General features: G+C 32.6%; 2 protein-coding genes across 6 annotated transcripts in view; one reads left to right on the plus strand and one right to left on the minus strand.

Moving 5' to 3' along the window:
* Positions 1 to 6210, minus strand: part of Marf (Mitochondrial assembly regulatory factor) — a 29844-nt gene extending 23634 nt beyond the window's left edge. For 2 of the 4 annotated variants that reach the window (XM_018462756.1, XM_018462753.1), the window contains exons 1-2: positions 6082 to 6210; positions 264 to 562 (exon numbers count right to left, since the gene is read on the minus strand). In XM_018462756.1, the coding sequence (XP_018318258.1) occupies positions 264 to 552 (289 nt within the window). In that variant the 5' untranslated portion in view covers positions 553 to 562; positions 6082 to 6210. Of the gene's footprint in view, positions 1 to 263; positions 563 to 2739; positions 2769 to 4606; positions 4674 to 6081 lie in introns of those variants that run through there. The other 2 variants (XM_018462754.1, XM_018462755.1) reach the window with 2 other exon arrangements.
* A 944-nt stretch (positions 6211 to 7154) lies between these two features.
* Positions 7155 to 23263, plus strand: part of LOC108732067 (pyruvate kinase) — a 29380-nt gene continuing 13271 nt past the window's right edge. The window contains exons 1-5 of one of the 2 annotated variants that reach the window (XM_018462693.1): positions 7155 to 7325; positions 14356 to 14391; positions 21148 to 21492; positions 21575 to 21761; positions 21971 to 22492. In XM_018462693.1, coding sequence (XP_018318195.1) covers positions 14365 to 14391; positions 21148 to 21492; positions 21575 to 21761; positions 21971 to 22492 — 1081 coding nt within the window. In that variant the 5' untranslated portion in view covers positions 7155 to 7325; positions 14356 to 14364. The remainder of the gene's footprint in view (positions 7326 to 14355; positions 14392 to 21147; positions 21493 to 21574; positions 21762 to 21970; positions 22493 to 23263) is intronic. The other variant, XM_018462694.1, reaches the window with a different exon arrangement.

Raw genomic sequence — 23263 nt, forward strand, 5'->3', positions numbered from 1 at the left:
GTGGTCAAAAACCGAAATATTGCATATAATTCAGTTAGACACATCTTATATTAGCATCTCGTTGATTAAAATTTGTTTAATTAACAATAATTGCAGTGAAAGTGACTCCAAGAGTGAAAAAAGTACTTAAATACTGCAGTGAAAAATCTCTACAATGCACAAGTTATTTGCATAACGGATTTAAAATCCCTACAATAGGGAAACTTATCTTTGGGATGCCCCTCATAAATAAATTATGATACTTGCTCTATTTGTTTACTTACATGTCATAAACTCCACGGTTTCCTCCACATATTTTTCTATATCCACAAATATATCATTTATCCTTTTCTTTGCTTTAACAAAGATCTGTAGAGGAGAATTATCATTTCTAACATCTGATCGAAGTTGGCTGTCCCCTCCAATCATGGACGATTGTATCATTGCACGATTGATATAGGCAGCCATATTTTTATTTCTAATATGAATGCAATATATTTGGCAAAAATAATAAAAAAGTACGGTGCAGAGGTGTTGCGGATAGACAGTACGACGGTACACAGTGCTCAGCATGCAGGATCAACTGAAATCATAAAAAGCAAGATTTAAATATACTTTCAAATATTCAACTTTTATACTACAATATTTCATAAATGTAGATATTGAAAAAATTAAAAAGAATGTAACAATAACGATAACTTCATTAAGAATAAATAAGGGTAATTTGATTGCATAAAAAAATTACGGGATACGTATCTCTACATGCACATGCATTATATCTACATGCACGCACACACGCACACGCGACTAATATATAGGGTAGGCCATTTTAATCTATCCACGCTGATAATTCGAGAAGGGTGCATTTTAGGGAAAAATGTTTCAGATAAAAGTTTTGTAACTTCGGGGGGGGGACATAAGATGGTATCGTTGATTTGACCTTGAGGTTTTTGCACTAAAAATTCATTTTAAAAATTCTACGTAAAAATGAAAATAAGAGATATAATCTCCAATGGCCTTAATTTTGATAAACATTATCCAGGTCATAATCCTGAACAACATTCAAGAGGTTTTAGTCATCGGTCGGACAACCTGCGTAATGCTAATACCGGCGGGGCTGTAAATTTCAAGCCCTATAACTCGCAAAGTGTTTAATGAAAAAATATTTTGTTATAGTGTTTTGAAAAACTCTCGAGATAAGCTACAAGAATATGCAATGAAAAATTGGGAGTTCCATTTAAAAAATTCAAAGTGACCTTGCCCTGACTTTGAAAACGCCACTCAAGGTTAAACCAATGATACCATCTTATGCCCCACCCCGAAGTTACACAAAACTTTTGTCTGAAACATTTTTCCTTAAAATGCACTCTTTACGAGTTATCAGCGTGGAAAGATTAAAATGGCCTACCCTGTATGTACGTATGTATACATATACAGGGTATGTATATATAGATCATTTTAATTTATACAGTCGATTTTCTCAAAATTTGTAAGTTTAAGACAGAAATGTTTCAGGCAAAAGTTTTATAGTTTCAAGGGGGAAAGAAGTTGGTGACCTTGGTTGACCTTGAGAAAATGTCCTTAAGAGCAGATTAAGGTTACATAAAATTTTTTTAACAGAACCCTTCATTTTTTATTACATATTCTTATAGCTGATTTCAAGACCTTTCAAAAACATTATAATAATGTTATTTTTTGTTCAGTATTTTCCAAGTTACGAGGCTTCAAAGTTACAGTACCGCCGGCATTTGCATTACTCAAGGTGTCAGACTGATGGCTAAAATCTTTGAAATGTTATTCAAAGTCATGACCTTGACATCATATGTCAAGATCAAGACCATTAGAAATTGTTCCTTCCTATTTTAAGTTTTACACAAAAATTTTTACATTCAAAATAAAAATATAATTATATTCTTAGAAACTTTCTTTCTTTGTATAAATGCCGATATATTATTTGCTATTATTTCAAGAATAGACCACTGTAAATAAGTAAGATCAAGAATAAACTCGAGAGGTCGAATTGACCCAAGGTCACAAGTAATGTTTATAACGTGAAATTCAATATTTCATTGATTCCCCATGTCAAAGAGTTCCTAGTTGGCCTTGAATCTAAACTCCAAAGTCAGATTCAAGCCAACAGCGGTTTTCCAAAAACTTTGGAGGTCTGTAATTCGGTCTAACATAAACCGAATTGAAAATCTCAAAAACCGTTTATACATATGCTATTTAAGGATCAATTGAATACAAGAATCTTTTTCATCGAAATTTATTGCTCTGAGCCTTACAAGTACATTTGCCAATAGCACTTATAGCTAATTATTCCCCCTCGGAGAATGTTGACATTCTTCTTGTGCTCGGAGAATGTCATATGAGTTATTATGAAGCTTCGCGAATTTATCAAAATCGTTATCTCGAAAGAGAACAACATCCTAATCATTCCGCAATCCGTTACATTGAACAAAGAGTCCGTCAAGGTCACCTCTCGCGTAGAACACATCATGAGTATAATAAAGACGATGTGCGTGTGTTTATTTTCTTGGCAGCTATTCATCTTAATTCTCATACAAGTAGTCGGGTCATGGTTAGAGAACTGGCATTCCGAAAAAATGATCTTAAGAATTTTGAAAAAAGTGGAGTATCATCCTTCTCAAGGATCATTTACCATTATTATTCAAAAATGTTGATCTTTATACACGACAGAAAATGTGGATACAACTAGACGGGGCACCATCACATTATGCGTTAATAGTAAGAAATTACCTCAATCAGGAATACAATAACAGATGGATTGGACGAGGTGAACCTGTTGCGTGATCCCTACGATCACCTGATCTGACTTCACCCGACTTCTTTTTATAGGGGTATATAAAAAATATGGTTTATGAACATGCGCCTACAACCAGAAAAGATATGATGGAAAGAATACGTATGGCTTGCAATAATATACCGCGCGCTGTCTTATTTAAAACGGTTAGAAATTTCGAAAATAGGTTAGCTTTATGTATCTAAGCTAATGGAAATAATTTCGAACAATTCATTCGATAGAAGAATCTGTCGAATCGTGAGAGGCAAGGGGACTCATGTTAATCAAGCACCCCGCATCATGAGAGGCAAGAGAACTCACGTTAATCAAGCATCCCGAATCATGAGAGACAAGGGGACTCACGTTAATCAAGCACCACGAATCGTGAGAAACAAGGTGAATCACTTTCATCAAGCTTTAATCCCTCTTATTGAGCTCCAAAAACTTTGGAGCTCTGTAACTTGGTCAAAAATTAAGCGAATTGAAAATCTCAAAAAACATTGCATTCGTTTCTTTGACAGCTACAGCTTTACTATAGAAGAAAAAACTGACTTCCATTAAAAAAAATAACCATAATAAAGAAATCTCAGAAGTGGTGCCATCTACGATTGAGCTAATAACAGTATCCCATTTTCCGATCGAAATCGTGAAACTTTTGTCTGAAACGTTTTTTCCTATCTCCTTTAGTTTTCGAGAAAATCGACTGAATAGATTAACCTGTAAGTTGTCAAGGTCAAGACTTTGAACAACATTCCAAAGGTTTTAACCATCAGTCTAACACCTTAGGTAATGCAAATGCCGGTGATACTGTATCTTTGAAGCCTCATCACTTGGAAAATACTTAACAAAAAATAACATTATTATAGTTTTGGTCTTTAAATCAGCTATAAGAACATGTAATAAAAAATTAGAAGTTCCATTTAAAAAATTTTTGTAACCTTGACCTGACTTTAAGGACATCTTCTCAAGGTCAACCAAGATCACAACTTCTTTCCCCCTTGAAACTATAAAATTTTTGTCTGAAACATTTTTGCTTCAAACTTACAGATTTTGAGAAAATCGACTGGATAAATTAAAATGGTACTCTCTGTATATATACACAGGGTGAGCCATTTTAAGTGATACACTGAAATATCTCGCAAAACATAAAAGATACAGAAAAATGTTTTAAACCAAGTTGCTCAGTTACTAGGGGGAAAGAGAGTGAAAAATTTTGATTGACCTAGAGAAAATGTTCTTAAAGTTAAGATGACTTAAAATTTTTTAAATAAAAATCCTAATTTTGTATTTTATTTTCATATAACTGATGTTAAGACCTTTTCAAAATACTATAATAAAATATTTTTTTATTGAGTACTTTACAAGTTATGGGGCTTGAAAGTTAAGGGAGTCTCCTGCATTAGGAGACCGAAAGCAAGGTGATTTTTCGTAATTTTGGTAAATATCTAGAAAAAGGGAGCTATCTCCAAGGAACAAATTAAAAAAAAACTTTAAAATTGGTTAAGAATTAGAACGTCGGCCGAATTTTGTCTACAAAGGTGTTTTTCCATCTACCTATGCCCCGGTGGCACAAGTTAAAATTGTTCAAAAAATCTGAAAAAAATATGGTGTTATTTTTCGAGATATTGAATCACTTTAGGGGATGTCCCGATTAAATTTCAAAAATTGTTAAAATAACGACCATCCTAATGTATACTCGTATATACAGGGTGTTACCGGACGCCCTGTATATGTGTGCGCGTGCATGTGCATGTGCGCGCGCGCGCGTGTGTAAAACAAGCACATATATAAGATTTATAAATATAACAGATTTATAAAGATAACCTTTTTATCTTTAGTCATTGATGTATCCATAGAATAAATCTATTATATAATTATTTCAATATCTTGTTATATCCAAAATTACTAAAAACAATTTATAATATTGTCATTAGTATAAGATTTTATTATAGTAAATATTTAACTTATTCGCATTATTAATATTTTTTTATTCATAAGTATAAAATAATTTGGACAACAAATGATAAAATTCATCGGTCATCCAATTTACAATACTGTCAAAAGTATATCACTCTTAGGTTTTTCGAACACAACATCTGTCAAAGCAAATTGAATGCGCTCTAATTTTTACAATAGAGTACTAGGTGCACTTTATATATAAAGTATAATGAGATTTGACAACACATTTTATACCATAATTTTTTAATTTATTATTAATTTTCTCAAAATTGCACTTTCATTTCTGTACAGAAATGAATCGTTTCTTCACTGGTCATTCACATAGTCTTTCATGCAATGGCATTATGATCTGTACAAATAGATTAGATTGTTCAGAAGACGATATTTCCTTAGCAATGTCCAGGGCCGTGACACATATATTGCTGCTAGATATGTGAAGGATATATGAATGACAAGTAGTGCAATGTGGTCGACTGCTTTTCTTCTTAACCTAGCTTGTCTACATCTTCCAATGCTTAAGAAACTTGGTCATCATCGAATTGGAAATGCCAAATTGCTAGGCAAACTCTTTATATATCCAGCCTTATTTGTAGAAATCCATAAGAGATCATAAATGGCTTTCTATTGTTGATCGTTTTCTAGCACCATGGATCTTTGATAATGTAAAACACTAAATCTAACTACTAAAATTAGGTCATGATGGTAAATACTATGGCTGTTAAAAGCAAAATAAGTACAAAAATGCTATTTTGGAAAAATTAATAAAAAATAAAAAATCATGATGCATATTATTAATCTCATTATACTTTATATATAATGTACGCCTGCCACTAAGTGTCTGCTGTACAAATTTGCATGTATTTGTTTCATTTTCAACTTAGGCAGAAGTCAAAAATCTAATGGTGATTTTTGAGCAGTATTATTTCTTATGTCTAAATTAAAAATTTTATTACGTTAGTATAAATAAAACTCAATTTAAATTATATTTGCGTTTAAAATTTAAAATCTAAATGTATAACAACTTGATAAATTGATAAATAATGCAAATCTTCTTTCAGAAAACATTGCAGAAAAATAAATAAATTTCACAACAATCAAATAACATATTAAAAATTTTTGTTCGATATAAATAATACAGCGCTTTCAAAAATTAGATATTTCAAAAAATTACAATATTAAAAAATAAAATTACGAAATTAAAAGAAAAAATTTTATAAATGTTCTAACTCAGAATCTAACCTCAATATTGGTGCTAAAATCTTTATATAAATAACATATATGAATTTTTATTAAAATGTCAAAATATATATACATATGTTTATAAAGCACAATTTTCATACCGTAAAGATAGTATTGCGTAAAATGATGAACAGTAATTCATGACAAATCTTCGTTAATTAACACATGAGTTTACCCGTTGTAAGCTTTCAACGGATCACCTTTACAATAGATCTGTTCGCGTTGCTTACACTTTTGGCACTCGACATCTTCGCTTTCTCTCTTTTCAAGGCCAAATCTATCTCATTTTAAGTGCAAAAATATTTAGGGATTTCATGCAACGAGAACAGACCTACTGGCTGCGTTCAGCAAAATGTTTATTTTGCTGTTGGAAGTTTTCTTCGCGTTGATTGGATTATACTTTTAGATCTAGGGAGTCGATTACCCCGGATCTACAATAGAGTTTTAAGTCTTAAGCCATAAAAAATAGACGAATCATAGTTGATTATTCTCCTCGAATTCGACTGTGATTGGTCAATTTCTTATGACTTAAGGCTTAAAACATCTATTGTAGACGCGAGGTTATGGGTGCGGTCCACTTGGCACTACAAATGCTTCGAAGCGTTTAATTGACCAATCAGAAGAAAGAATTTTACTAATTGACCAATCAAAAAATGCTTCGAAGCATTTGTAGCATCAAGTGGATCGTAGCCTGTATATCTTGAAATGAGAGGTTTGTCGCGTCACATGCTCCTACTATAGCTCTTATGCTAGATTCACACTGCATCCGATTTTCGTCGTACGATGCTCTACAACCAATCAGAAAACAGGATTCCGATGAATTTTGCTTCGTATTATCGGAATTCTTTTTTCTGATTGGATGCAGAGCGTACGATGAAAATCGGATGCAATGTGAATCCAGCATTACTCACTTCACACGCTTGATCGAATGAGTAGAAGCTATGGTAGGAGCATGTTGGAGCATGCGACGCGAACAAACTGGATGCCCAGTACCACGACCGCTCACTGAGCGCTCAGTGAGCTCTTGTATCTGTTTGGTCTATATTTTTAGTTCTAACGGAATATACCAATAAGATGCAAGCGCTCGCTGAGCGCTCAGTGAGCGGTGTAGTACTGAATGCACCCATATAAATTTAGGATTCTATCAACGTGTTGGCAATACTGTCAAGTGAGTGCGAGTTTGCATCATTGCTAGGGAGTGGTGACCTTCTACGTCCTCAGAACGTCATTTTATTACGATTGTGATTACGTGTTTTATTGTTAGTTGTGTCGTTGCTCCTCAATTTTTGTTCATAAGTTCATATTCATTTCTTGTTTCTGTTTGTCTACGAGGCACGAGACAGAGGTAATCGTTACGTCTGATAATTTCTTATTTTATTGATAATTTCGGTTTTGTCATGCGCTTTAAACGGTAATATTCAAGAATTCTTCCTCACCGATTTTGATGAAATTAGACTCATTTGACGCGTTTGTGCATGAATCTGACAAAGGAAAGCGTCGCTCTGCTCCGTGCATCAAAATATTAATCATTAAAGTTGACCACTATTCAGGTTAGGAAATTTATGAAGCCTCAGAGATCCCCAGACAATGCGACGGAATAGCGATAGCGATTGAAATAACACGATTTCAACTTATCAGAAATCGGATACACCTGATTACACAGTTTCTGAGGTTGAAGTCGTGCAATTTCTATCGCAATCGCTATTCCCTTGCATTGTGTCTGGGACTTTATAGCCACGAAATACTACATGCTACATGAGCATTTAATGTGAACTCGTGTCCGACTTACATTATTTAATTCCAAAAAATAAATATTTTCTGCTTTAATTACACAAATTCTCTACTTTATAAACAAAAATTCTCTGCTTTAAAAATACAAAGGAATATGTCTACAGTTTTGTAAAAGAATTTGGGCCCTGGATGAACAACTTTGAGACATGCCTAAAATTTTAAAACATCGAAAGGTAATCAAAAGTTCCATAAGTCCAACTTTATTGGCAAAGTTGAGTACTAGAATTATCCAAAGTTCACTATTATGATTATGTACCACTAGTCTTATCCAATTTCTCTCAAAGAAGTTGTATATATAGAATAGGTGCCCCTGTAAGTGGAAATGTTAGACCAGTAGAAAGGGAGAGAATACGGGAGGGCCATCTTTATCTTTGTCTAATATGCACTATTAAATAAGGATGCTGATGATTCTCTTGTTTTCGGTCTCTTTCTATTCGCTCACGCAATATTAAGCCGGTATTCATAGTCAGATCTTATTTTAAGACCGTCTTAAATAATGTCTTAAGACACTAATGCGGCCCTCTGATTGGTTCGTGACACCTCAAGACAGAGCTTAAGACGATCTTGAATATAAGAACTGACTATGAATATCAGCCTTAGCTGACTCCCTTACTTTATGTATACAATCTCTTTGATTTCTTTGTGTCCAGGGTACCTCCCTGTGGTGATAACAGTAACGGATTGTGTATAGTCATGAACACAGAGTTTGTTATACTTTTTTTTCGATGATTTTCGGAATACGCAAAATTTTTCAGTGCGATCCACTATCTATGGATGGTGTAACAAGCGATTATGACAGCTGTCAAAATGATATAGAATCGAAGTATACAAGGTGAAATCAAGAAATATATCTTGTGTGATACGAAAAACAATTAAAATATCAATTGAATACTGCAATATGATGATAAATATAAAAAAATAAGCCAAATGGACACTTTTGTTTAATAAATTCATTAACATTTTCAATGCGTTAAAAGCTAATGTAAGATGACCTCTAATAAACTAACATATAATATGTAATAAAATTATATATTATATAGTTATGTAATTATACAATTACATAATAATAATATAAATATATATAAATTATACAATATGTACAATATTATACAGTCATATAATTATATAATATACATATAATAATTTTTTGTGGAAAATTTAACGGAACTGTTCTGAATAGTCTTTTCATTTTCAGAATTTTCCTGCAAATAACATGTAGAGACGGTTACTTCGCTTGAATTATTTCCACCTTGATTTATTTCTACACAAAATAATCTTCCTCTCGTCTCACAATCCGATGTCTGAATAATATAATTACAATATCATAGTTAACATAAAGTGTAATAGTAGCCAATAAATTATTTAAATTTTTATATTAATATATAATATGTATTAAATTATATATTACATTTATAGATACAGTATACATGAGGATTGTGAGACAAAAGATTATCTTGTGTAATAACTGTCTCTTACATGTTATTTGCAGGAGAATCCTGAAAATGTAGAAATTATTCAGAACAGTCCCGTTAATATTGCATAATTTATATATATTTGTATTATTAATATGTAATTGTATAGTCACATAATTATATAATATACAATTTATCATGTATTATCTGGAGACACGATAGTGTCTCGGTGCTAAGCCAAGCGCAGCAACACTATCGTGTCTCCTTTATGCGAGACCACGAGTTGCGGGGGATCGAGATTACTGGATCTTAATAACGGCTGAACCAATCGCGTTCTATGTACGCTTAATCGATAGCTTACACTCAGGTGAACAATACGTGCCTTTATTTTTTTCTCTGTATGTCTTACGAGCGGAGATATTGTGATGCAAAATCCGAATCTGAAACTTTTAATCTGGAGACATGGTAATGTCTCACTATTTAAGAAACGTCATCGTCGTCTTCGTCGCCGGGGCTATGGAGTGAGGGAAATGTCCTGGAATTTTTGGCGCAAGAGGCAAATGTGACGCTAGCAATACATGGTCAGCGAGTGTTACGTTCTGCACTATTCTGCACATTTTACACATTCTACAGTTTGTAGAGATGTATATAAGTGAGGTTATAAGTAATAAATACTTTTATAAATAATTAATTGTAAAAATTCAATGGAAAGCAGTAATAAATATAGCCATTATGATTTCTCGCTCATACAAATACTCCTGTAAAGTTGGCCTTTTCTACTCCAAAATTTGAAAAAAGCAGATAAGCAGAGTTCGAGTTGCCCTTCCGAAGAGTTCTAGAGTTCTCAAGGAATTTCAGGAAGAGTTCCGTTGATTAAAGCGATGAAAACACCATTTGAAGTAAGGGAGAGGAAAACATTGCAATTCTAATTCAAAGTACTAGAACTTTTAAGATATTAATTTCAGCGTTTCAATTATTAAGGATAATCGTTAAACTTTTGGCTACCAGAACTCTTGTCGGAACACCGGATTTCCGAAAAAAATTTGTTATTACTTTTTAAAATAAAAAAAATTTTTTTTTAGTAATTAATAAATAATTTGTTTTTATCAGGAACTTTGGTGCTCGTCAAAAGACATCGAATGGACTATTCAGAACTAATATCTGTGAAGCTGGACCCCCCACCATCGAAAAGTATTGAGTGTGAAGTTAGCTCCTTCAGTTTTCAAAGTCTATTTTTTGACAATTTTTTAAACAATGATAAAGATTTGAGGTTTTTTATTTATCAGGAACTCTAGATCTCATCGAAAGGAGTCTGATACGCTATTCAGAGAGAGAGAACTATTGATATTAATTTAAAAAATTTTTTTAATTTTTTTGAAAAAAATCAAAATTGATTTTTTTTTAATCAGGAACTGTAGTACTCGTTAAAATACATCGAAAAGGCTATTCAGAACTATTCGGTGCTAATGTTGGTGAAGTTAGCACCCCTGTTTTTCAAAGTCTGTTTTTTTGGTTTCCTGAACGGAACTCTTTCTAAAAATTATCAGAAACTCTTCCTCTTGTTCTGAGAATCCAGAACTCTTATCAGAACTCCGATTTCGAAGTATGGAGGTTGCCAACTTCACACATCCCGTTATTTGTTGTTATTTTGATGTAAAGATATCAAAATAACAACAAATAACGGAATAAAATGGAATAAATAATATCAGCTTATTTGCTGGGATATTTCTAAAATATATATTTAATTTTATATTTTATAATAATTTGTACATACATAAATATAAAGAATTTCATTTGAATAGACACATTCTAAACAATATAGACACCGCAAACGTATGCATCTGAATATTTGTATTGCATATTCTGAATAATTATTAAAATTATTTTGGAAATTCTCGTGATTTAGAAAACTATCGATTTCTTGTAATATATACGAATGCATACATGCATATTAGTGATGAGCGATACATGCCAGCAGTATTGATATTTGGTATCGATATGTATCGAGGGGCTTAGAATCGATACTGGTAAATGTTAGTAATAGAAATATCAATATTATCAATAACAATATACATATCGTTACGCGTAAAAGAAAAGGTTTTTTTTTTTTTACAAAAATGTCGGTTACAAATAGTTTTCAAAGTTTAAAGGCGATTTGTAATAGATATTTTTGCAAAAAAATTTTTTTTTTTTTCATATTAAATAACTGACGTAATATAACTTTTTACATACGTTTATTACAAGATTATTGGCAATTTGCCAATGACGAATTGTGTATGTTTAGTCCTCACTTTGGCAACCATGTAACCGTCGGTTAGCTTAACCAAGGTTGGTGAAAGAGACTCTAAGGGGCTGCATACAATAGAAGGAATAAGGAATTAGGAATAAGGAATAATGAATAATGAATTACAATCTATCAGAAACTGTGTATTCTGGTGTATCCGATTTCTGATAGGTTAAAATTCGTTATTCCTTATTCCTTTTATTATGCGCCCTTAACACGCCTTAAAAAGAATTTCGCATTTGTCAGGGTGACCACTGTAATCAAGGGTACATAATGCACTAGATCCCAAGGAAACGAGTATCGAAAACCGATATAAACAGGTTAAGTATCGATACAAGGAAATATCAATACACGAAGTATCAATACAAAATATCGATATTCAAGATGGAAAATATCGATACTGCTAATATCGATACTATATCGCCTATCACTAAATTGTATATGTAGCAAACGTTTATGAAACAAATAAAAGATATTTGCAATGTATAATTTTTTGCAATATATTTCTTGTGATCATGAATACATCCGAATGTAACAGCGCGACTATCAGTGTAAACGAATAATTCTTTTTATTTTGAGACATATGACTTTGATTGTATATCCGTTTTCTTTAAAAAATTATTTTGGAACAGATCCATAAGAAAATTTAAAAAAAAGGGAATTATTTTTCTTTTCTTCTCCCACTCTCATATAATACCTATAATATGATACTATGCTATATTAATTATATATCATTTTTCTCCCAAATTTGTGAATTCTTCTCCTTTAATAAATTCTTAACAAGGTACGTCTTCATTAAAGTATCTAGTAATATATCCGAATGCTTTCTAAGTTCCGCCCTAAATGTAGAGGAAAATAGTTTTGCCATTTTGATCAGTTTCTTCTTCCGCGATCTACGAAAATTATTTCGACAAGCATCGAACACGTATAAGGGACGTCAACTGGATCACCTGTGTGCCCAAAAATCAGCGCAATGAAATTAAACATTCAAAGTCTCAAATTATTCGTATGTGCATATACTCTCGAAAGATTTGTGTCGTTTTGAGAGATTCAATATGGCGGCGAGAAGCGATGAACATCGCATGCAAACATTTTGTTGCTTAAACTGCTGTACTGATCCCCAATTGGCTTGAAAATGATTACTTTTGGGTTTTTTGGGATTGCTGATTACGAATCTGCTATCAAAATTTCGAAATTCAAAATAGTAGATCCAGTATGACGATCAGCATACGAAATCTTATGCCCTATACTTTTATACCTTCAACCTCTTTTAATTCCCAAGCATTTTAATCCCGAGCATGAAGGTGAATTATTTTAAATTAGTCTTAGAATAAAAAATATTTCATCACAAAAAATGACATCATTAGTTTCCAACAAGTGATGATTGATTTTTAGATGCACGTTCAAAAAGCTGGCTTGCGATACGTTCATTTAAAAATCAATCACCACCTGCTGAAAACTAATGATGTCATATTTTTTATTTTAAGACTAATTTAAAATACACTCGTTAACAAAATTATCGCATAGGTAAATGTCAAAATTTCGCATAAATTCAAATAAGCGTAACTCTGCGAAAAATAGTCGCATTTAAAAGTTTTTTTTTTTTTTTTTCATTTTCAAGGATAAAGTCTGTACTTTACGAAGCTTTCAATGGATTTTGAATCTATCCTTACCCCTACTTAGCATCTTTTCAAAAATAAGAATGAATTTTTTTTTAAGAAATTTGTATAGTTTGACGCACTCTACGAGGTGAAGTAAATTTTTTTTGTAAATATGATAATCATCGTAAAGTATGAACTTTTCTCTTACAAATTAAAAAATTTAAGCTTTGTACGATTTTTTTTTTCGAGGAGGTATACATTATACCTCCTTAAAAAAAATCATACAAAGCTTAATTTTTTAATTTTGTAAGAAAAAAATCCATACTTTACGATGGTTATCATGACATTTATAAAAAAAAGTTTACTACATCCCGTAGAGCGCGTCAAACTATGTAAATTCCTTTAAAAAAAACACGTCATTTTTTAAAATATGCCAGGTAGACGAAAGGATAGATTCAAAATCCATTGAAAACTTCGTAAAGTATAGATTTTATGCATCAAAATAAAACAAAAATTTTAAATGCGACCATTTTTCGCGGAGTTACGCTTATTTGAATTTATGCGAAATTTTGATGTAAATTTATCTATGTGATAATTTTGTTGACGAGTATAGTTCACCCCTTCACGCTCGGGATTAAAAAGCTTGGGAATTAAAAGAGGTTGAAGGTCTAAGAGTATAGGGCTCAAGGTTTCGTACGCTGGCTGCTATATTGGATCCACTATTTTGAATTTTGAAATTTTGGCAGCAGATTCGAAACCAGCCACCCCGTAAAACCTAGAAGTAATCATTTTTAAGCCAATTGGATCCGCCATATTGGATCTCTCAAAACGACACATTTCTTTTGAAAGTACATGCACATGCGAATAATTTGAGACCTTGAATGTTTGGTTTCATTGCGCTGATTTTTGGGCACGCAGGTAATCCGATTGATGTGGAACGTTCTATATATGTTCTATTTTGCTCCGGTAGATGATCTTATTTTCGCATCTCGAATTATCGTAAACTTTTTAGATGTTCTGGCGAATTGACGCATAATGCGTTCAATACGTTGCACAGACATCATTTTAAATTTTCTACTCCGTTTCCGTCCGCTACATCAATACTTCAAACCGTCGCTGATGACGGCAACGGTGACGGTGACTACTCCGTGCATGTCGTCATGCTTCGTCGGCGATGCCGGATCGCCACACTCGCGCGCGACTGTTGCAGTTCAGAGAAATCATAACAGCGGCGTCACCATAAATACTTCGTTATTAATATCAGTCTACCATTTTTTTTTTGTGCAGCCTGCCAAAATGGTTTGGATCACCATCGACGATCAGGTATCATCACCATATTGTAATGATTGTAATTGATTGTTTTTTTTACTACGATTTGTTAAAGTTTGCACTTATTCTTAATCAAAATTATGATTTCGGTGAATTTAAATAGTTTCTATCCGGATAGCAAGCACGTGTCATTTTACCGTTAGATTTTTTATCATTTATTGAACATTTCTGACGACACTAACTAATATTCTCAAGACGTAAAAATGACAATTCAATATCATAATTCCGACCGAGATAATATTTTTTGCAATAAATAAATTTATTTATAGATTTCCTGCATATTAAGATCTCTTTAATAGATGCCTATTGAGCATCAAATTTAATTGTGATATTATTATACTGCAATAGTTCTACTACGTTTTAAAATCTGGAAAAATTTCGATGCGCAGTTCAAATAACTACAAATGTAGTATACAAATAGCAACATATATATACAAATTCACATAGAATTATTTAAGGAGGTTTTAAGGCAAATACAATATGTTAAGAATTACTTGAAAAAATTACAGATTATTCTAAATTGCATTTAAAAGTAATACAAAAAAATTAGAGACATTTGACCATCTGGATCAAAAGTTATTTCAATAAAAATAATATTTTTTTAATTTGTACTTTAATAGAAATACATGAAAATGTATTATAAAATAGTGATAAGTCAATTTTTTGTATAAGTACTTTATAATAAATTCAAAAATATTTGTGTAAAGTTACATTGAGATACAGATTAATTGTTCAGTAAATAAACAAAATATTTATTTGTAAACTAATTGATGAATCTCAATGAAACTTTGCATAAGTCATTTTTAGTACTTAAAATACAATATTTATATTAAAAAATTTAGATTGTTTAAAAAATTTCTGTTTATAACAATAAAACGAATAACAAATAAAATAAATAATCTATTAAAATGTGTTGCTCAATAAAAACAGAATGTTATAAATATAACTTTCACATGTATGTAGTTTGTTTAAAGCATAAATATTAACCCGGCGTGAATGAGATGGGTAATTGTTACATCGACTATGAGGTGGGTATCATATACCCATATATTTATTCAAAGATTTTGCTTATAATAATACTATATAATGATTCGTTATTATATTATATTACTTTCTCCTGGATGTTCTAAACGTATCAACATAATAAAATAACAGTTTTGTGTTTGAAATTATTTATTTTTGCACTTAAACGCTAGGTTATAATTATTTCATAAAAATGCAAACCCCTCTCCGCATCCTTCCCTCCAGCTAAGAGAGCGGAGTTCCACGAAACACAATAACAAACAAAAATATTTCTTTTAAAAATGTCTGGGGGGTATGAGATACCCGACCTCACTCACGCCGGGTTAATATATTTGTTTTATGCCCTTAGAACCTCCTTAAAGCATTAAAGATCCAGTTTTAACCGTTATAAGCCTTTATTCTCTATTGGTTGTTTCCGATATCATAATGTCGTCACACTTACGATGATAAAATAATAATTCAATTATGACAAAAGAAAAGTAAAAAATTCACTCATCCTAAGCCATACACATATCTAGTAGCGAATTTAGTTGAACGTACTGATATATATTAAGGCTGTTGTACACTGATTTAATCTGATTATAAAAGTGAAGTGCAAATATTTCGAATTATAAAATAAATGTTTTATCCAAAGCACAATAAATAAAATGTATTGAGTTATTTCACTGTTTAATCAATTTTTATGTTTAGATCAGTTCTTTATTCCTGCACTACCTGAACTGACGCACACAATGCAATAAGTTGAAGTGAAACAAATATACGTTTGTATTAATGTTTGTAATAATGTTTGTATTAATGTTTGTAATAATGATCGTACGTAAATAACGTTTGTAATAATGATCCATGAACATTTAACTCTCTATGTTTAGAAAGTTAAATATAATATACCGCAAAACTTGATCTTTTTGTTAATAGTATTGTCATACTACAAGAACTTTTTAAAAAATGCTCGAATTGAAAAAGATTCGAACATGATTGAAAGATTAACTTTAATGGAGATATACTTATGGCAGATCAGTTCAATAGATAATGTTAATAGAAAATGTTAATGAAAAATTATAGTTAAAATACATTTTTTCGTAAATTAATACAAACTACAGTTTTCATTGGTTCTTGTACACGCGGAGTAGCATCTCATATTTTTTTGTTACTCATTTGAATAAGGATAATATTGTATTATGATAATAATACGACCAGAAGGAAACCGGTATATTAATATACTTATTACAAATTTATAATTGTAAATAAAAAAAGATAATTGATAATAATATTTAATAAATAATTATTGAATATGACGTAAAATGAGATTTTTGTGATATTGTTAGAAATATTACATTTGTTTTATATTTAATTGATTGATATTGAATAATGAAAAATGATTTTAAATTGACATTTTGATGGTGATACTTTGCTATTTGGATAATTGCGATTATACATTAAATTTCGTTGAAAAGAACTTTATTTGTAATTTTTATATTATATTTAAAACAATATAAATACATTAAGTAAAATAATTAACGTGCACAAAAAAATTAATAATAATTTTTAGATTTTGATGTTGACATAAAATGAAGAATTACAGCAGAAGACCGAAATATTATGTCGTAATGACGTGAAATGTCTTCAAAGAATTAATTAAAATATGTACATAACCGTCATTTTTTGTCACTTGATGTCATTAGTACGAACATGTCTAATATTTTACATCAAAATGATGTGTTTTTGCTACCTGGGTAGTTACAAGCGGATGACTAATAGCGTTTTCCACTGAGAAAATTGGTGCAACATCAACGCCGCGCTAGGTTTCGATGAAAACTGCCCTAGTGCAGTAATAGTGCAGGTTTAGTGGAACATGTCAAAACATCTATTTTATAATACTTAAAAATGTATATAATTATGTTCAAACTTAAATTGCTTATTTTATAATATTCTGATTCATTTATTTAAAAATTTTTTTTTAATTAATTTTTTATATTTCAAGAGTTTTAAACGTCAAAATATCGTTGCGTAGCTATTATAGAAACATCAAAACTACCCAATATCATTGTTATGACATTAATTAGAATAATGTAATATCATATCACAACATATCATACCTTAGCACGAACATAACCTCAATTTCAACTTGCACTGGTCTCCACTGACTTCAAAGACGGTGGAGAAAAAGTTGAACTCAGTTTTTACACCAGTTTTGTCAGTGGAACATTAAACACTGAATTAGTTTTCACAGTGGAACAACACAATTGCACTTAGTGCGCACCAGTGTTGCACCAGTTTTCTCAGTGGAAAACGCTATATGTATTCAAACGCCAAAGGATATTTATTTGTAACGTTAGATATAATAGCTACGACAGAGTATCGCTGCGCTTGGTTTAGCTACGGTTTAGCTTGGAAACACTACCGTGTCTCCAGATTTTTCTTGTATACATATATATGCAACATGGAAAATTTATTTCACCGAAATTATAATTCGATATGTATTGCATCTTTTCTTTTTCTATTGCTTAAATTTTTTTGTTTATGCATGCATATGTGCTGTGCTTAAACATATATGAGTTAGTATGTTTGTATCATATTTTAAAGGTTTAGATTATTTAACCAAACTTCGAGCATTGATGCCAGATTCGATACGAGAATTAAGTAAAAGTGATGTTGGCAGCTAACGGTGAGTGCATCGGCTCATGTAGTCTAGTAGAATTAGACTGAAAAATTGCCATTTTGGAAAAAAAATGTAAACCATGATGTCTATCGACAAAAGTCTTCGAAAGGCCATAAAAAAAGAAATGCATATGTTTGAGATTCGAGCCTTTGATTGGAAATATGCGAAAAAAAATCAAATAGTTGCAAAAAGCATGTTTTTCGCTTATAAAACGAAAGATATTGATTATATGGAAAAAAGTTCACCATGAAAAATGTAAATATTCGAAAGGCCTTTTTTTCACTCGCTCTCTGTTTATCGAGATTTATACGCTAAGCTTTAAAATTCTCGTAAAATGTAGCCCTCGTGGTGACGAAAAAAATCTAGCCCTGAACGAGCCCGAAATGTTCATTAGTTTTAGCAAAAAGCCATTTATTCACTAAAAACCTGTATGCGGAAAACTTAATTACTTCATGTTTGAGCAGTCGCACAGCAATTTTCAGGGGTGATTTTTCTTCTTCAAAAGTTGCACTATCACATACACTTAGTAACAAAACGACTTTTTGCAATTAAACTATTTTAAAACAATTTTGATAAGTGGGTATCTTTTTTTCGTATAAAAAAATGGAATAATTCCGTTAATATTCATCACATCATATAACCGTGTGAAGCATTCGACAGCTGACATTTTTCTACGAATTAAAAAAAAATGTTACCCTCCGATTATTAGGAGCCGAGATAACGATTTTTTGAAAAAAAAATTGTTATCTCGGCTATATGATGTGATGAATATTAACGGAATTATTCCATTTTTTTATACGAAAAAAAGATACCCACTTATCAAAATTGTTTTAAAATAGTTTAATTGCAAAAAGTCGTTTTGTTACTAAGTGTATGTGATAGTGCAACTTTTGAAGAAGAAAAATCACCCCTGAAAATTGCTGTGACCCTGAAAATTACTGTGCGACTGCTCAAACATGAAGTAATTAAGTTTTCCGCATACAGGTTTTTAGTGAATAAATGGCTTTTTGCTAAAACTAATGAACATTTCGGGCCGTTCAGGGCTACATTTTACAAGAATTTTAAAGCTTAGCGTATAAATCTCGATAAACAGAGAGCGAGTGAAAAAAAGGCCTTTTTCGGTAGTTTTAATTTTTTTTCTAATTAACTAATATATCGATCTTAATGTTTAACGTCTACTTTTGTAGGTATTTCGAATACCTACATTTTTCGTAGTGAACTTTTTTCCATACAATCAATATCTTTCGTTTTATAAGCGAAAAACATAATTTTTGTAACTATTCCTTTTTTTCGCATATTTCCAACCAAAGGCTCGAGTCTCAAACATATGCATTTCTCTTTTGATGACTTTCCGAAGACTTTTGTCGAGAAACATCATGATTTTCATGTTTTTCCGATAAAATTCTAATTTTATTGGACTAATGGATTTGCCTCGTCATTGACAGCCAATATTGTTCGCCGATCAAAGGATCGAGATTCGACTCATTGTTTGGTTTGGTAATCTGGATCACGGTGTGAGAACATAAGATGATTTCACTTGCCTACTTTTCTCCTAGAAAGCTGTCACGAAATTGAGACTGTTCAGATACAACGGTAAATAGCATAATGATCTGACAGCTAACTCAATAATCTACTGTAATGCTGATTCTACAATGAGTCGGTAATCAGTAGTCCTATCGGTGAATCGGTGAGGTTGGTCAACAGCTAACTTGTACGACTAATAGCGAATTCGGCAGACTGCACTAGTGCGCACTGAGTGCGAACTTTTTCAGTGCCACGCATTCGGCTTGTGTTTTCAATCGTTCTCTATCAACTTTTATAAGCAGGGAAATTGGTCACATTGTCTATGACGTAGTGTTCGCATGCGCAGGTAGGCTACGTTTACACCGTGCATTTAGGTCGCGACCTATACAATAGACGTCCTTGTTTATCCTGTAGGTTAAACAAAGACACCTATCGTATAGGTCGCGAACTAAGCGCACGGTGTAAACGTAGCTATAGGTCCCGCCATGGGATTTATCCCACGAATCTTGCAACACTGCTCTAGCGTAAGCACTACGGGGTTGGCATGCATCCGATTCATACCAACTCTAGTTTAGAGTTCCCCCCCCTCTTCGTTTGTTTCGTACTGGTTCGATCACTCGTCGAACTGAACTCGCTTGAACATTGGTACTATCAGAGGCTACGTTTACACCGTGCATTTAGGCCGCGGCCTATACAATAGATGTCTTTGTTTATCCTGTATATTAAACAAAGACACCTATCGTATAGGTCGCGAACTAAGCGCACGGTGTAAACGTAGCCATTGTCCCAAATTTTGTCCTGTGTAGGGGCACACGACTTTCCACGAGAAGCGAATTCCACCTCATCTCCCCCCCCCCCCTATCAAGAGGCGTCCGATTTTCCATGCGAAGCGGGTTTCACCCCACCTCCCTTGCTGCCAAGGGACGTCCGACTTTTCATGTAAAACAAGTTTCATCCTATCTCCTTCCCTGCCTAGGGGCGCACAACTTTCCACGCGAAACGATTCCCACCCCACTCTACCCCTCCCTGCCAAAAAGCGTCCGATTTGCCACACGAAACGAAATCCACTCCATCATTCCCCCTCTGCCCAGAACTCGTTTTACATAGAAAGTCGGACGCCTCTAGCAAGGGAGGGAGGAGGTAGGGTGAAACTTGCTTTTCGTGGAAAATCGGTCGCCCTTTCGCAGGGGAGGAGGTGGGGTGGAACTCGCTTCATGTAGAAAATCGTGCCGCCCTTTGGCACGGGAGAGGTGAGGTGGAAAGTCGAGCCTCCTTAGGAGGAAAAGGGATTTATTTTAAAACCGAAAATTTATTTTATTTTATACAGTAGAATAGACGTTATTTCTTAACTTAATAACTTTTGAAAATGAATAACAAGCGACGACTAAAACCTGTTGAAGGTTATAACCTTGACAACATATGTCAAAGTCATTGAAATCTGTGAGATCGCCCCTAATATGCATAATTATAATATGCCCAATTGATTATTTTATGATTTTATTTTTATAATCCGAATTTCTTCAAATTTTATTGAATTGTTCTAGATGGCTGGCAAGCCAAATAACCAGACATTATACTCTCAAAGTCAATTAGACCACATGTGCGCTCTGGATATCAACAGTCAAGTATCTTTTGTCCGTTTATCTGGTATCATTTGTACAATCGGTCCTGCATCCAGATCTGTGGAAATTTTAGAGAAAATGATTGAGACAGGAATGAATATTGCTCGATTGAACTTCTCTCATGGGTCTCACGAATATCACGCTGAGACCATCGCTAATGTTCGCCAGGCACAAAAGAATTTAACCGCCCGTGCCGGTATCAATATTCCTGTTGCTATCGCTCTTGATACAAAGGGTCCTGAAATCCGTACTGGTCTTTTAGAAGGCGTACGTGGTTAATATATTTAAAATGCAAGAATTAATTCTCATGTAATTGTAATATTTTAAATTTATCATATTATTTTAACAGGGTGGTTCGGCTGAAGTTGAATTAATTAAAGGCCAGACTTTTAAATTATCCACCGACAAGGCATATACAGAGAAAGGAAATGCTCAAGTTGTGTATGTTGATTACGAAAATATCTCGAAGGTATTAAAGACTGGGAATCGCGTATTCGTGGACGATGGTTTGATTTCTCTCATTGTTTCCGCTATCAGTAAGTGCATTTGTATGTGTGTCTTTGAAAATATAAAATTGAAATGTTACATGTGATACGTTTCTGACGTAATAGCATTTGTGTGTGATTATTTTAGCTTCAATTTCTTTTTTGATCAGCTGTTTTTGTATATTTTGATAATGAGAAATGTTAATATATCTAAATACGAAAAATATGTAGAATATTATCTCCATTTACCAATTTTTTAGGTCCCAATTTAATCTCTACAACTATTGAAAATGGTGGTATGTTGGGTTCGCGCAAAGGTGTGAATTTGCCAGGAGTGCCAGTGGATCTTCCAGCAGTGTCGGAAAAAGATAAATCCGATCTTCAGTTTGGTGTTGAACACGAAGTCGATATGATATTCGCCTCCTTTATTAGAAATGCTGCTGCATTAACTGAGATTCGTGATATTCTCGGTGAAAAGGGTAAAAATATCAAAATCATATCGAAGATCGAAAATCAACAGGGTATGACGAATCTTGATGAGATTATCGATGCATCCGATGGTATCATGGTAGCACGTGGTGACTTAGGAATAGAAATACCACCGCAGAAGGTATTCCTGGCACAGAAGTCTATGATCAGCAGATGCAACAAAGTTGGCAAACCAGTAATTTGTGCTACGCAAATGCTGGAGTCCATGGTAAAAAAACCACGTGCTACAAGAGCCGAAACTTCAGATGTTGCTAATGCCATTCTCGATGGTGCTGATTGTGTTATGTTGTCAGGTAATTTGTTTTGATTTTGATATTAGTATTAGAAAAATGAATATAAATAAAACCAAATAATATTAACAAAAAATGTTATAAAAATTCCCAAAACAAATTAAAAATTTAACAAAGTAAAAAATGGAATTTATCTAATCGGAATAAGAACTAAGTAATGCGCAATAAAAAGGTCTAATTTCTTAATCCATAAAACGAATTACATTAAATTAAAATCTGTACATGTTTCGCGGCTAATTTGATTATTAGTCTTCTTCAGCAATCAATTAATATGAACAATTTGTAGTGGGTATACATGTTTGAAATCCGCCAATTTTAAGCAAGCATTGCTTGTCATGAAGTTGTTAATCACTCTCCTATAAAGAATAGAAACTCGCGCCAGTTGGAAAGATGGATGGTACTGAATAACTAAATATCTTAAAGGTCAACATCAAGGTCACTCGGAAATGACTTAGAATGAGCTGTATAGATAAAAGTAATCCATTCAAGTGGTATGTAACTTTATTTAAATATTTTTGGCATTAAACCTTCTTATCGGTGAAAATCCATTTTTGCCCCACAAGAGCATTCATTTGACGTTTGGAGTATTTCTGCCAAAATTCATGGCAATCGGATGTTGGATCGTTTTCGGAAGTTCATCCCAAATGATTTATACAAATATTAGTTCTGTTATCTTGTGCATTAGTTTTGTTCAGATGAAACGAGTTAATTTCTCGTGATTATGAATACTTAATTTTGAGTTGTCAAATATTAGATTGACATTGGCTACGTTTA

This window comes from Mycetomoellerius zeteki, unplaced genomic scaffold, assembly GCF_001594055.1.
Source record: "Mycetomoellerius zeteki isolate Tzet28-1 unplaced genomic scaffold, Tzet1.0 scaffold145, whole genome shotgun sequence".
Lineage (NCBI taxonomy): Eukaryota > Metazoa > Arthropoda > Insecta > Hymenoptera > Formicidae > Mycetomoellerius > Mycetomoellerius zeteki.